A 15,954-nucleotide genomic window follows, 5' to 3' on the forward strand; every position below is an offset into this window, starting at 1 on the left:
TTAAGAATAACACTTTTTGAATGATTGTGGGAGCTATCATTCTTTGTTAAAATAAAGAGCGTCGCTCTCTGTTTAACTTCTGTTCAAAAAATATTAAATGGAAAAACCTGTTCTGTCATTCTTTAGATGTTGTTAATTATTAGCTAGGTAGTTGAGTTTCTTTGCTGCAATGAAAGCGCCAGTAGAGCCAGTAAGCAACGTGCACACCTGCTACACATTTTTTACTTGAACTAATTTCTTTAGCTGGATTATTTCATAAACTGCTAGTTATTCAAACCAAAGCTTTTTATGCAGGGCGTAACCATACACATGCTAACACATTGCGATATATTTGAAATTTGCAGGACCCATTTCTTAAACCAAAGAAAAAGAACCAAGATTCACCACCATCAACCAAATAGAACAGAAGCAAAGTGAATTGCTTAATGGATGTGTTGTAAGCTTTTCAGGTGGTTTGTGTTTGTTGATTATTTTTCTAGCGAAACAAATGTTTAAGCTGCATTTTGGTACAAGGCTCTTCTTAGTTCAATAAAGTGGAGTTCATGATCAAGTTTAGTAATTTCTCTTCATTATGTTCACCAAATTGCTGTTGTTAAATCTTGATTGAGCTACCATGAGAGCAAGAAAAAGCAAAATTCAGCTGTTTTTCCTTGTTCAGTAATGATAATTTTTGGGGTAGATTGCCGAGTAGGAATACTATGAATTTCTGCGTCGTGTTAGCGTATATCCACTTTTAATTCATCAAGAATGGTTATTAATAATTGATATGGTAAATTTTATTCTCTTAAAAAGAAAAATCTTAGTATCTTCTGGGTATATGATTCACTGGTAAACGTTATTATTATTATTATGATTGCCTTTCAATCCTGAGAAAGACTCCAACCCCCCTTTTCATAGGCTGGATGTAGCTATTTCCACTACTCCATGATAAGCTTGCGTTTGAATTAACCTTCACTGCGACAGGTGATGAGTTGTGACTACGGTTAGGTGTGAAAAAATATCTTTCATTTGACCATCAATGCATGTGATTTACATAAAGTTAACACGTAATTTTTCTGTATGTTTCAGGGGAAAATAATCTAAGGAGTAATTTTTCCTGAAGAAAAAGGGAAAGAGGTAAAAATATGATGTATAAACAATGGTACAATGAAATAATATGCCCCAAAGAATCACAATCTCTCCCTTCACATATGCGAACTGCCTGGTGAGACATTGGCAGATTGGTGACACTAGCAGCAACGCTCATGTGATCCGCATCTTATTCAGCAAAGCTTCCCAATTTTTCACGAATTAACCAGGACGAATCAATATCGTCTGTCATCGACGTAATCTGCTGTTGACTAACATTTCCATTACCAAATCATTCCAAGAGTCTATTGGCCCTGGCAAGCACCAGTGTAAGCAATCATTCTGAACTTTTGCATTCTTATCCTTTGAAAATGGCTGAAACTGCCTGTACGGTCCAGGATGCCCATCTGGTCTCAACAACGATAGCCGAGTTGTATCAAGCAGTTTCAAAGTCGCCCCATTTTCAGATCCTAATGCAGCAGCTGTCTCAAATTCTTCCAGTTCAATGCTACGCATTGTTTCATCTACATCTCCCATATCAATCTCACCTTCTTTGAAGGGCACTGTTCTGTTGCAAGTTCCTCCACTAAACCATTCTCCATTCTCAAAGTGATCAGGAGTGGTGGTTCTAAAGAAAACAAAAGCCCTAAGGTCAGGTCTTGCAATGAAGTCAAACATCAACTTTACAGCTTTTCGGTATGCATAGTGGAATCCTAGCTCTGTCAAGTTCTTTCCAGGGCAGTAATGGCAGCCTATAACTGTGTTGTTCTCAAGATAAATTGCAGTTTTGAGAAACCATTTTCCACCTGCAATTACAACATAATCAAAGTTCCTGAATTGATCAGTCCATTTATTATCAAGCACATCCAGATGAAGCTGCATAACTGAAGTTGAAACTCCATTCATATCTTCAAATATATCTGCCTTGATGAGTAATGGGGTCCAGATGACTGAAAGAGTGAAGTTATGAGCTGGAAAGTGCCATATCTTGGATCTATATTCCTTGTCGTGATACACCTCATCAGCTTGTTCCACCTATGGCACATAATAACCAAGACAACTGATCAATTGCTGTCCATGGGACCAAAATTTTCTAACGTTGTAGATAAAACAGAAACAGTTGCAGACAGCTAGATCAAGTACTGTGGCATTCTGATAGGACAGAGCATCAGATTTTCATTGAATAAGCAAGCAATGGGGCCTAAAACGTTTCCTTATTCCTTCCACAGCATATCAGGTTTCTGTACGGGACCCAAAACCTATCGTCTTTTTTCAATGATGTAAATTGAAATATTTCTCCAAAACAATACATTATTTTATGGTTATACATCCATATAATAGCATAAGGATTCTAAATTTACTAGTTAACGTGGGTATAAATAATCAAATGCTATAGCCAATGAGGATTACAGTTCTTGAGAAGACATAAAGATCAAAATTAGCATTAAAATATTTTCAATGTCTGGTAGGTAAACCAGCTTGGAAAGAGACACAAGAACCTCCTAAAAGCAGTACCCTAACCATAAAAGCACCAGCTGTATTCCACAACTAAATCTAGATTAATGATCGATTAACAAATCTGAATTTAGAAATTCATGAGAACAGCCATTCAAAATTTATCCCAGATTTAGACAATAAATCTTTAAGGAGCACTCAGAAACTTCACCACCGTCCTTGGAGTTGGAGAAGTATATGTAGAACTCAAGCGGAGAGTTTAAGATCTCTAAGTGTTCTTAAAATGAGCAAGCTTCTTAATCATGAGATGCCACAGACACCTCCAAGTCCCTTCTATATCAGTTGGAAGTATAAAGTAGCTGATTTTGTTCTCACAGGGAAAGGTGGCTAAACTTGGCTTCTACTCAAAATATTTCTTTTTCTTTTGGGTCATTTGTCTCCAACCAAATCAAGAATTTGAGCTGATGCTCAACATGCAGTTCACTTTCATTGAGCTTATGCTCATACGTTAAAGCAACCTTTAGACTTTAGACTACTGCAGTAGGAATGAAAATAGCACAAGGCACGGATTGGTTGTTTCGGGAAACCAGTACACCTAATCAATGAAATCTTGGAAAGAAAAACCATCCAAGTAAAATGTTTGAATTGTTTGGCTCAGATTTTAAAATTCAAAGGAGCTAAGCATATAGAAAGTTTAAAGAACATGAAGTTTTACCTGAGAGAGAATGCAAAGTAACGATTGCACATGATTACGTGAAATGGAATCACCAATAAAAGCCCAGGATTTGTCCCTCATCAAATCAAGAAATTTCTTTGGACTGAACTTGGGTAGATTACAACCCCGTGGGTTCCATCTCCAGTAGATGTACCCTGAATCAGGCCTTCCATTTTTCATGCAGTTTTGATGACCTTCAATTGCCTGGCAACTCCCGTTAGTGTAAAATGGACCTGAAGGATCCGGTAGCCAATCTCCAGTAAACAAGTCACATTCTCCTGCAACCACATTTGCAAACCAAATTAAACACAATCTGATATCCAAAGGAGCTCAATACAAACCACAAAGAATGGAACACAGTTCTATTTGATACCAAATCTTATAGACATGCTAGTGTTCAGATTTCAGATTTTGGTTAGGTTCTAAAGATAAAACTTCGCAAATTTTCCATTACTCAAAAGATAATTTTCTAATCTAGCAGCGACGTCGTCATACAAATTTCCAGAAAAGAAAAGCAGAAACAAGAACAACCCATTTCAGGAAAACAAAAACAAAACATTTCCTCATTTGATTTGTAATTATTTACTTTATGCATGCCATTAAAGCAAAGAAAAAATGAAAATGGAACGAAATTTTACTTACCAGTTTCCGAAATTTGCGTTCTATTAGCGGTAGAACCATTAGAAACCGCAGTTTGACTATCACTTGCCGCAAAATCAATAGTACCCGGCTCGTTATCTTCAACAGGCGAAGCATTAGCATCAAGAGCTTCTGTTTTAGTTGTCTGTTCAATGGCTGGTGTCTCTACGACTGATGAGAAACCTATTGAATCAGAGACCAACAGACGAAAAGCAAGACATATCAAAAGAAATGAGACGGCAAACTTCACAAAGACATGATTGTGTTTAGTGAAAGAAAATGGGTTGGAGTCAGGCCTCATTTCCTTCACCATATGAGAAAGAGCAAGAAAGAGATTTGATGTGAGTGAGAGAGAGAGAGAGAGAGAGAGAGAGGACACAACAGCTGAAACAAGCACAGGAATTTTTCTCAACAACCCAAATGAAATGTTATAGAAAGAAATGATAACGTGAACTGAGAGATAATCAAGAACCGGACCTATCTTTGTCCGAGCAGCAGTAACAGTGTGCATGTTTAATGACCACAGGACTTGTAACATCCAGAGAGTAAGGGCCTGTTTGGTTAGCCCAAAATCGGAAGGAAAGTGTATGCATATGAAAAATTCAGGGGTTGGTGGAAATTAGAATACAAATGGAGGGCTTTTTACAAAATTAGGGGTTGAAGAAAAATTATTTGTAGATTTAGGGTTAGAAAAAAGTTATTTGCGGATTTGGGGTTTGACTGCCAGGTGGCAGTCGAAAAAGGAGTCTGGCGCCTTTTTAATAGGCGCCAGAGCCTGGCGCCATTTAAAATGGCGCCAACCTTTTTTTTTTTCTTTTTAAGAATGGTCTGGCGCCACTTAGAGTGGCGCCAGGCCATTCTTTATTTTTTTATTTTTTTTTATTTATTAAAATATTAAAATATTATAATTATATTAATTAATTAATATAATAATATATAAATATTTAAAATTATAAAAATTAAATTTATTTTTATTGGACTGCTATTATACAGTCGTACATAATTACATAACAATATTAATGTCTTAATATTTTGGAGAGTTATGAAATATATTATTATATAATTTGATAACCGTCGGACTTTTCTCACTCTAGGGGAAGCTAAACCCGAAAAAGTGAAATAGGTCTAAGGTCTCAGAAACTCATTTCATTTAGTCGGTCCAGCATCTTCGGTCTTTATACAGACAGACACGAGGCAGATCGGGCTGTCAGCGAGTCTGAGTTCAGCACGAGAAGTCCAGCTCGGTGATGTGACTTGAAGAAAAACAGTAATTAGATAATATTAGATATTTTTATAATAATAAATATTTTTTATAATTTTAATATATTAATATTTAATAAATTTTATTATTAATTTTTAAATGAAAAATTACTGTATTAATTTATTAAAATAATAAAAATTTTATCAATAAATAAATATAAAGAATATTATTAAATTATTTTTATATATCTAATTACCATCGAATTATTTTTATATATTTAATCATAATATAATATTAATTTTTTATTTAAAAATTAATAATAAAATTTATTAAATATTAATATATTAAAATTATAAAAAATATTTATTATTATAAAAATATCTAATATTATCTAATTACAACCGAGCTTAGATCGCTAGTATGGAAGTATCAGAACCTCTCTTCACGTGACGGCTATTTAATTCTTATAGCGCGCATGCGGGCAGAGCTGCGAATTGACTAGGCTTACTGTTCTTCTTCAAGTCACATCACCGGGCTGGACTTCTCGTGCTGAACTCATACTCGCGAGCAGCCCGATCTGCCCCATGTCTGTCTGCATCAAGACCGAAGATGCTGGACCGACTAAATGAAGTGAGTTTCTGAGACCTTAGACCTATTTTACTTTTTCGGGTTTAGCTTCCCCTAGAGTGAGAAAAGTCCGGCGGTTATCAAATTATATAATAATATATTTCATAACTCTCCAAAATATTAGGACATTAATATTATTTTGTAATTATGTACGACTGTATAATAGCAGTCCAATAAAAATAATTTTAATTTTTATAATTTTAAATATTTATATACTATTATATTAATTAATTAATATAATTATAATATTTTAATATTTTAATAAATAAAAAAAAATAAAGAATGGCCTGGCGCCACTCTAAGTGGCGCCAGGCCATTCTTAAAAAAAAAACAAAAAAACTGATGGCGCCATTTAAAATGGCGCCAGGCTCTGGCGCCTGTTAAATAGGCGCCAGACTCCTTTTTCGGCTGCCACCTGGCAGTCAAACCCCAAATCCGCAAATAACTTTTTTCTAACCCTAAATCCACAAATAATTTTTCTTCAACCCCTAATTTTGCAAAAAGCCCACAAATGGAGAACAAATGCAGCAGGGTAAAGTGTATAGTATTATCATGGTTGAAATCTGATGCTGAATTAAAGGTGATATGATGTGGTTGATGTACAAGTCAGATCTAAAGCACATGCCATGTCCTTAGATCTCATATTTGTAAATGGATTTTAAAAAGTTTAGGGTACATGAGGTGGACCCTCTGCTCTCTCTAGAAATAGAAAAGAGGGGGCCAAAGGAATTGTTTGGGTAACCAAATTCTTTATGCTTTCCTTCTTCTGGGTTTCCTATGTCTCTTGTCTCTGCAGGTGCTCCAGAATGGAACAACACTGCTTCACGTCCGCCTTCACTTGCACGCGAATTGAGATGAGTGTTTCCATACTCTTATTTTTCAATTGGGATTAAAAATTTTATTTTTATAAATAAAATAAATATTGATTGAGTGCACTTTTGTGAGTGATTCCATACAAACATAATTAGTCTTAATCTAATAAATTTAAGAATACTTTTATTATACTCAAAAAAAATATTTTTTATAATTTTATTTTTTTATTTTAGATGAATAATTAAAGTTTTTCTTGAAGGTATTTGATTTTTTTTTAAATTTCAATTCATCAATTTAGTGGATTAAAAATATAATTTTGTAAAGTTTTTAGAATCTTAAATTTATCTGAAACACAAGTTTAAGTTTTAAAATCTCGAAAAGGTTTTAGTTTAAAAAACTTTTTTACTAAATAAAAGTTTAAATGAATAAGTTTGGTTTGGTTAGCATTGAGCAAAATAATAATTCACATCATTAATATTTTTTTCTTGTTCCATAAATTTTATTTATTTTATATATATTAAAAAATATATTTTTTAATTATATTTATATTAAATTTTATTAAACACTAAAAAATATTTTTAAAAAATTATTAAAAATAAAAAAACATTAAATAGAATTATAATAGTTAATTTCTATATTATTATAATCTAAAAAATAAAATGAATAATAATTTTAAAATAATTAAAAATATATAAATTATAAAATAAAAAGAAGACTATTAATTTAAAATTAAAAACTTTATTATTATTTAATGGATAATTTGCAAAATAATATCTCAAATGGAAATATATAAAATATTATTAATTTAAACTAATTCATTGTTTTGTTTTGGGAACAATTATCTTTTTTTGTTCATTCTTAATATCCAACGGACCACGACATGCAAAGAAATTTGTGATCCGTATTTACCGTGAGAAGAGAAGAGAAGAGGAGAAGAGAAGAGAAACATGCTTCAAATGGAGTATTATATTATACAAATACAATAAGATATTAGAGATTATTATTGATAGTGAGGAGCATGGCATGTGTGGCTGTGTCGATTCACGAATCTTCTAGGCCTAAGAGCCACTCAATTGTCAAATAAAATATTCCAATTTATTAAGACCATGTTGGCTTCATTGTCCAATTATTAATATCTTAGAGATCATGAAATTGGATGCAAATTCAAAGTTTGAACTTGTTTTAAGTTTTTTTTTTTTTTTTTTTAAATTAAAAATGAGAAGGGTTCATATGGGATTATTAATCATTTGACGACAAAGTACTAGCGTAGGAGCCTAGGCAAATATTGGGAGGCTAAGAGGCCTTGGATAAGATTGGTGAGGCCCCATGTGGGGACCGAAAGGGCCCTATCAACTAATTAGGGAAACCAAAAGCTTTCAATCTTTAGCTAAACCACACCTTCCAAACCAATTGTTTAAATGTCTCCCATTAACTTATCCCTACCACAAACTTAGGTCGTATACAGTTATGGATTCGAAGTTTATGTATTAAATAAGTAAATAGGATATGATATTTTATTTAATTATTAAAATTTATAAAATTAATTTTTGGAATCTAAAGAAATTCGAAATATATATTATTAAATAAATTTATATTCAAATAGAGTAATTTTCACTAATACCTTATCTATCCCTAGTTTCAGGGCCTGAATGCTGTCCAATTCTGTGATGTGCTTCGAATGAGATTAGGCTAATCCCTAGTCTCCTGGGGGAATAGAGATTTCCTATAGAGAGGCATCACAGCTTATCAAGACATTAACAATAAAGTGGGGCCTTGTGGTCATTATTGAGGTGAGCCCAACAAGGAGACCCCATTTCATGTCCCCCATGAAATGGTGGCTACACTCTTGTTTTCACGTACAAAAGGATCCTACAAACAAGAAAATTGCATGTCTTTCTTTCTGCTTCTGTAACTCATAGATCAATGATTGGTAGACCAATCTCTTTACCAATTCCAATCTTCAACTGATTAGACTACCAAAACCAAGTCCTTTGTTTATCCATTACCAATAAAGTAACTAATATATGTTATTCTACGATTCAAAAAGATATAAATTTACTAATGTATTTTTAAAAATATAAGGATTAAATAGATAGTTTCATTAAACTAAAGGAACTAAACAGTAAATTCCCTAATATGAAGATGTTTGATTGTGAAAAAGCATTGCAAACTTACATCCAAAAATGCAAAGCATATCACAACATCACCGCCAATTAGCCACATAAAAATTAAAATACATCATCAAAGGATGGACAATGGCCTTATAATTGAATAGGATAATCCAATACAGCATCAGTCATGTAGTATAACGCCTGAAAAACTCTCCACGCTCTTCTAACACATCTGCTAAGATGGTGTTTCAAATTCAAGTACAGGAAGGCTTAAGATTTTACCACATGCCAGAAGTCACATTAGGACTTTGCGTCTCCTAGACTTTCATTATGCAGCTGCTTTTGGAACTTTCATGCCAAATCCATGCTTTACCTTCTCAACTCTGCTCAGGAGGAAAGATTGTGCTTCAGGGTATAATCATCCATTTGATTAACTTTTATTCTTAAATATTATTAGGATCTTTGCAATTTCCATAAGTATCATTTCATCTTAAATAGGCAGATAAAGTCAATAACAGCTATTTCAACAGCATTATACTAATGTAACTAAGCCTCACAAACTCCTGGCCATATCATTGAAGGTGTAAGTTGAACAGAATCAAATTCATCTCAAAAACCATGAGGAAAGATGGTTCATTTTCATCATCAAAGGGGTAATGGAAAAGGAGGAAAGTTCTATTATGACAAATTGCACTAGAGTTGATCGGCCAAGATCCTGGACGAAAGGCCAAAGCAAATTGTAAGGCATTAATAAGGAGAAAAACTCCCTACTTTGACCAAGTACATTTTGCACACGTCCAAATAATGAGAGAGGCTTGCTGCTCTATCAAGAGAATATCAGCAAGGAAAACCTAAAAATAACTTGTATAAAAATTATGCTGATCAACTAATCCCTATACATAACCATGAACTATGTACTTAGTCCTTTCCTTCCAGGTGCATGATGAATATAGAGAAGATATAACTCCACACTATCACTTTACCTTCTTCAGAACATCACCATCTCCAACTAGCCAACAGTTTTGCACCTAATAATCACCACTAACCAACAATTCCTTCGCATTATATATTCAATGAGTATCAGAATGAAAATAAATGTAGCCCTATATGATATTCTGGAAAGTCCAAATTTATGGCATAAAACCAATGTGCCACTTGTGATTCTTTTTTATTTACCCCTTCATTTTTCCCATCACATAGCAACAAATGACCCTTTTTCCTTTTCCTATTATGTTAAAGTGTGCTATCATTGACCAAAGCATGCATATGAAATCTAATTTCTAAAGCAATGATCAACCAGAACAGAACAGAAAAGAGAATTTCATTCTTAAGCACCTAACAAGGGAAAGAAACTAAGGCCATCAAAGAAAGGACACTTACGTAGGAGCAAGCTTCCCAAGGCAATCCAGCTCTTCACCAGTGTCTTCATCCAGCACTCTTCCAGAGATCTCAATGATGTAAGATCTGTCTCTATCAGTTGGGAGTCCTCTACCAGTAAGCAGATTGAAATCTTTTTGGTGAAGTTCTCTACCATTAACAAAAACACCAGTATTCCCACCAGCGCAATTTTCAGGCATTGAATAATTGAATTCTTCAATAAAAGGCTGAAACAAAATGACATCTGTTTTAAATAAATATTACACAAATGAAATAAAAATATGAGTAGCAAATGGTGAGGTAACATCAGCTAGAATTAAGTTGATCTTACAGGAATTATTCCAAGACAGGGCCCACCTATGACACCCCAGAATCCAGCTCGATAGTCATACCTGGTTCATGAACATAGCAAAAGGCAAACTATCAATACAAACATTTCCTACCTTCACATATTAGGAGTAAAATCAAAGCAACGAAAAAAATAAGCATCCTGGTCATGCTATGCAACACTTGCAACACAAAGGTCCACATACTATAAAAAATTATGAACACTAAAAATTTCATTCATGAACATTATTTAATAGGTACACAAAGCAAATGGATTATCACCAAGTAAGGCTTTATGCAGCTCAATTTTTATAAATTTACTCCTATCCCATTCTATGCTCACTAGCTTATCCTAGGGAGGGAGGGGGGGGTGGGGGGTGGGGGGTGGGGGAGGGATTGAGATGATAGCATGCCTATTTTGATGATAGATTATTGTGAATGTGTACTCACCAATATTGTCCAGGATGGATTGGTCCAGCTAACTTCTCAGCCTTCTTAACTATACGATCTGGTATTGGATGGCCATTAACAGAAACATTACTTCTACCACGCTCATCTGTTTGATTTGACCTGGAAAAATCCTTAAAGCTCTTCTTGATAATGTTTGCAAAAAAAGATTCACCTCCTTTGTTGATTTTCAAATGACTGTCCTCTCTGTTTGCATCCCCAGAATCTTGGGACACCACAGTATTAGAGTACTCATGGAATGGGACCTCTATCTCAGTAGCCAAAGATGCCTCTTTCATAGAATTTTGGCGTGCAGTATTTTTGTTTGTCACCACTTTTTCTTGATCTGAGCGACTACTTCTGTTTCCCTTCCCAAGTCGGTTCACCACATTATTGTTGGTTGAATAATCAAAATGCTGTTGAAGAGGTGAACCAGGAAGGGGTGGGGACAGACCATCTTTAACTGGCCGCTGAACAGAGTTGATGACATCTCTTGGAGTAATCGAAGCATCTGGACTGGTATCATCCTCGCAGGTACTTGGAGATGAAGTGTGGAAGTTATTCATTTCTTGATGATTCATTGAGTTAAAACCCTGGCCTGTTAATAATGCAATTGGATCCGTATCTACTGCTTGGAAGTCATAACCAGAATCATCATAATCATCAGAAGAGAAATTAGCATTTATCCTGCTCATACGGCCATGGGAGTATGAAGTATTTTCTTTAAGCATCTCTGTAAAGCTATCATCATCCTCTGTTGCAATTTGTGTTACTTCTGTGTTAACAGAAAGAACAAGTTTCTTGTTTACAATAGCAAAATTTATTACTGTAGAACATGCACCGCACCGGATCATTTGTTGATTCTTCCCCAAAAGCAATGCTTTCTTGGGAACTTGCAGTAGTTCAAAGCAATTAAAGCAAGTAAAAAATGGAGCACCACCAATTATGGGACGATAGCATCGACCACCACTGGCTAATACCACTCTCCGAGGTCGATAGCGAGCAAAACCACCAATTTCAGAGTTATGATCACTTGGCCATCTTGTGTGGGACTGGGGACCACGAAAATCCAATGGAGGAACAGTAGTCCTAGAATTGTGAACATGTGGACCAAAAGCCCCAAGGTTTTCACGTTGGTACAGCATAGGATTGTTTGAAACATCAGGGAACCTTTTATTACAGAAAGGGATGGGTGGAACTGGTGCTGAAACTCCCTGATATCTCTCATAACAATGGAAACAAGAACATGAGGGCTGGCGAAAGGTTGCATTGGATGTGTATGGCTCAAATGGATCAGGATTAGCGTCAAAGATATGCCTAGAGAAATATTGACAGGATGGTTGTTGGTATTGTCCAGATAACTGATGTGAAGCTCTTTTGGGCACAAATGTATCCCCAAATCCAGGAATCTGATTTGACTTCTCCATTGAAGGATGGAAACTATGCATGGCCACTTCATGTGCATTGGTATAAGGAAAGGGATCAGGGCGATGCTGGAAATAAGGAGGCCTGGCTGCATGTTTATCAGGAGCAAAAAACTGCATCGAAGCTCTATCAGGCATTGATGAAGCAGCTGGAAACCAAGTATCAGAATCAGCATAAGAATCTGGTGGAGCCATCCTCCCATTAATAGGAAGCTTCTCCTTGGTTTTATCAGCCACATCATAGGACCTACTGAGTTGTTCCTTTAGCTCGTCCAATTTCCTGAGAAGCTCTGCTCGATCTTTTTTAAGGTGTTGAACTTTATTAGCTCCAACATGATCGTCATGATTCCCCAATGGCTCTCCATTACCATAGGAAGACTCCAAATTGTAATTAGAAGGGCCCTCGTCTGAGTAGTTTGAAGTAGAAAATCTCACACCTTCAACCTCAGTTCTCATGACTCTTTGATGCCCCTCCATTTCACCACTCTCCCCACGTTCCCAGCCCGACATCTGTCCTGATCTACCAGACCTAGTTGTATTTCTGATTTCAGAATTCAAACAGTCATATTCTTTTCCCACAGAACTACCCAAATTATCTCTGTTCATGTTTATATCAAGATCGTTTTCAATTACCAATTTACCATTTGTAGCCTTAGATTGATTAGCATCACCTATCTTCTCAGGATTCTTTTCATCAGAACTCAAAGTTCCAGCATTGGACTTAATATCGACATCAGAAGAATCACTCAACTCCATAACTCCCTTTTCCAAGGAATTTTGCAATTCTGCAGATACTCCAGCAATCCGAGTTTCTTCTAACTTTTGCGATGAAGTATCTGTGTCCCTATTTTTATTTTTTGCTGCAATTCGTATAATCAAGAATTACACAACAAATATAGAAGAAAAAAAAAAGTTGATGCCGAAAATAAAATTTATGCTCCATAAATAGTTATGTTATGCATAGTCAAACAGTAAGGATTCTGTACATTGATTTCTTCAGATTTCATACGTCTTAGCATCAATTAATAGGGATTAGAGCAAACTGGACAAAAAAATAATCATACATTTCTCTATCAATAACGAGGTATACCCATTAGAGAACAAAATTCCTCCAAGTTAAGCATGATGCACAATTAGATTGCTTAAATTGTAAAAACTTAGAAAGGCAATAATCATTAATCACAAAAATACAACGTAACAACACAAAGGAGAAAACTAACTCCGAAAATTTTAAATTTCCGATTATGTAAGAACTATAATATTTTTAATTTGACAAATCAAAGTTTTCCCAACATTCTCATTAACCAAACAAGACAGCATAATAGACAATAGGAAGAAAATGGAATTAAGATACAGGTGTAGGCTAAGTGAATCAAAGGATAGTTTCAATTCTCTTGAAAATACCAGTATAAGTGAAGACCCAATTCTAAATGATACAGATAAAAACACCCATAAGCAATCAGAAAATTGAGCAAAACTGTACCTCGAAGAACAGCACCACAACCACCACATTGATAAACAGAGTAATCGGCGAGCTCCGGAAGAAGGTTTTCACACTTTGGACAACGTACGAGCCTCACTTTCGTGGAATCCGCCATTATATACACATTCAAATAAACAGCGACCTTTCAAAGATTTTTAAGGCCGCCCAAAACCAAAACCAAAACCAAAACCGTCCTTTTGAAGCTTACATTAAAGAGATAGAGTTACTTCTAAACCAGAAGAGCAACAAAAGAAAGCAAAGAAAAATGAAAAAGGATGAGATCACCGAGTGAGGAATAGCTGAAGCTTAAGTTCCTACTAAGAAGATGAAAGCTCGAATAGCACAGAAGAAGCAATTTTGTGTGGAGAAAGGGAGTTTCTCTATTATTTAATGTGATAGTTTTCTCCGCATCCAAACAGGTAAAGGTAAAACTAAGAAGGCAATAATCTCGGGAGAAACCTAGAATTGGTTTAAGAGTCTGAAATTCTATTCGAGGATAATTTAGCTCTGAGAAATCTGAGTTTATACTCTTTTTTTTCTCTGTCCATCTGGAAAGAGGGATGCCGTGGAACGTTTTCCAATGTTGAACTAACAATACCTCACGGGAAAATTGCAAAACCTTCAATACGGTGTCGCTTTAGAAGGACCAGTCTGATCAACGACAGCAGATGTCGTCTTTGGAGAATCCCGGCTTTAAAGCGAAAAAGGAAAGTAAATCGACAACCTTTTGCAGGACACGGCCAAGAACACTCCGTTTTTTTCTTCTTACACTCCGATTTTCCTGTTGGCATGTGAGTGGAAGTAGCAGAAATTAGACTCTTAACTCTGAAGGCACTCTCCTCCAGTCTCCAGTCTCCAGTCTCCAGTCTTCTACGCTTTTTTTTTCCATCTTCTTTAACTTTATTCTGTCTTTATTTTTAAAATTAATTTTTTGGAGAAAATATTAAAATATCGATTTTTGTGGTAGCGACTAATGAGAAAAAAGAAGAGATTTGGCCGTTGTGAAAAGGAGTGAAAAGAAAAAGGTCGAGTTAAATAAAAGAAAATTTAAAAGGAAAAGAGAGAGAGAGAGAGAGAGAATACTGACAAAAGTAAAGTAGTATGTGATTGGGTGGTGATGACTGATGACTAGACTAGTCTGTAAGAAAATAAAAATAGATGATTCGAGAGAGTGGTGGGGCACGTAGACCCCACAAAACTATCTGCTTATTACTGTTTCTAATTCTGAAAACTGCGTCACTGCGTCTGCCAGCAGTATTCCACGTTTTGACTTTTGGAGCTCGCAAGAAGAAAAAAAACACACCAATACTTCATTGGATGGGAAAACTGGGAAGATAATAGTTAAATGTCTCCTAAATCAATGATAAATTTCAAAGCTTGTTACCTAATTTAGTAATAAGTCTTAGATTTTAATTTGCGATATTAGTTTTTAATTTTGGCAGTAGTTTTGGGATTATAATTTATAATAGAGTGCAACGTATAATATTTTTGTTAATTTTCATTTTGGCAATGGAACGAGAAAGACCATTGGCTGTTGTTGGAGCAAAACTGAAGGAAAGATATGGCAGAGTCTGGGACATGCATATAAAGCATGTCATCCACAATGAGTGCGTGAAAAGGCTGACCACGTAGTGCACAGATGGAAACCAATAATTCCACTACTTACATTTAGATACGCTATATACTTCAAAATTAAAATCAATTTTTTTTATAATTTATTAAAATTTAAGAGGACTAAAATTAAAAATAAATTAATATTCGATTTTATTTATATATAAAAATGATGTAATAGACAATTCAAATGGATATATAATAATGAAAATATACTTGACATTAGTTGATGTAAGTTTGGTTGACAAAAAAAGAAGAAGGAAGTGATGGAAGGAATATATTCTCCTTTGTGGCTCCACTCCACCTAATCTGAATACAGATCAGATTAATTAATAAATAATTACTTAATTGTTTTTTTTTCCCTATGGAAATCAATGTTTCTCATTCCATCTTTTCTTAAGATATCAACCCTCAATATTGAGGTTGAGAGTAAAAAAAATTCAAGATGTCAGCCTCGGTTAGCCCTTGTTTGATATTCAAAATTTTATAATAATTTAATTTAATTATTATAGGAATCTATATTTATTATAAAATTATTGTAAAGTCGCTTGTGTTTTTAAGACGTTTGAGATATTTTAGTATTTTTTTAGAATTTAAATAATTAATAAATTTTGAAATTAAATAATGAATTTTTTAATTATCATAATAAATTAAAT

The 15,954-nt window shown here is 34.6% G+C and overlaps 2 protein-coding genes across 3 annotated transcripts; both read right to left on the reverse strand.

The window, feature by feature from the left end:
- Positions 1-983: 983 nt before the first annotated feature.
- LOC110614915 (protein trichome birefringence-like 25) lies at positions 984-4,497 on the reverse strand. The gene is made up of 3 exons (XM_021756605.2): positions 3,881-4,497; positions 3,239-3,516; positions 984-2,103 (listed from the first exon to the last, which is right to left on the reverse strand). Exons 1-3 carry the CDS (start codon positions 4,413-4,415, stop codon positions 1,318-1,320), a joined length of 1,599 nt encoding a protein of 532 aa, XP_021612297.1. The 5' UTR covers positions 4,416-4,497; the 3' UTR covers positions 984-1,317.
- Positions 4,498-8,711: 4,214 nt separating this feature from the next.
- Positions 8,712-14,539, reverse strand: LOC110614567 (protein ENHANCED DISEASE RESISTANCE 4). Of its 2 annotated transcripts, none has more exons than XM_043956930.1 (5): positions 13,688-14,539; positions 10,784-13,064; positions 10,338-10,398; positions 10,010-10,250; positions 8,712-9,012 (listed from the first exon to the last, which is right to left on the reverse strand). In XM_043956930.1, the coding sequence occupies exons 1-5, from the start codon at positions 13,800-13,802 to the stop codon at positions 8,999-9,001; spliced, it is 2,712 nt and encodes a 903-aa protein (XP_043812865.1). In that variant the 5' UTR covers positions 13,803-14,539; the 3' UTR covers positions 8,712-8,998. The 2 variants fall into 2 exon arrangements, with proteins under 2 accessions (XP_043812865.1, XP_043812864.1); XM_043956929.1 differs by having other exon boundaries at positions 10,010-10,233; positions 13,688-14,538.
- Between the last annotated feature and the right edge of the window lie 1,415 nt (positions 14,540-15,954).

Source organism: Manihot esculenta, chromosome 5 (assembly GCF_001659605.2).
Source record: "Manihot esculenta cultivar AM560-2 chromosome 5, M.esculenta_v8, whole genome shotgun sequence".
Classification (NCBI taxonomy): domain Eukaryota; kingdom Viridiplantae; phylum Streptophyta; class Magnoliopsida; order Malpighiales; family Euphorbiaceae; genus Manihot; species Manihot esculenta.

Excerpts from the sequence above, each read along its gene's own strand:
- LOC110614915 (XM_021756605.2), bottom strand. The coding sequence starts at position 4,415 with ATGTTACAAGTCCTGTGGTCATTAAACATGCACACTGTTACTGCTGCT. Across the intron at positions 3,517-3,880 it reads AACGCAAATTTCGGAAACTG|GAGAATGTGACTTGTTTACT; the intron begins GTAAGTAAAATT and ends ATGTGGTTGCAG. Across the intron at positions 2,104-3,238 it reads TACTTTGCATTCTCTCTCAG|GTGGAACAAGCTGATGAGGT; the intron begins GTAAAACTTCAT and ends TATGTGCCATAG.
- LOC110614567 (XM_043956929.1), bottom strand. The coding sequence starts at position 13,802 with ATGGCGGATTCCACGAAAGTGAGGCTCGTACGTTGTCCAAAGTGTGAA. Across the intron at positions 13,065-13,687 it reads TTGTGGTGCTGTTCTTCGAG|CAAAAAATAAAAATAGGGAC; the intron begins GTACAGTTTTGC and ends TACGAATTGCAG. Across the intron at positions 9,013-10,009 it reads CTTGGGAAGCTTGCTCCTAC|AGTTGAGAAGGTAAAGCATG; the intron begins GTAAGTGTCCTT and ends CCTCCTGAGCAG.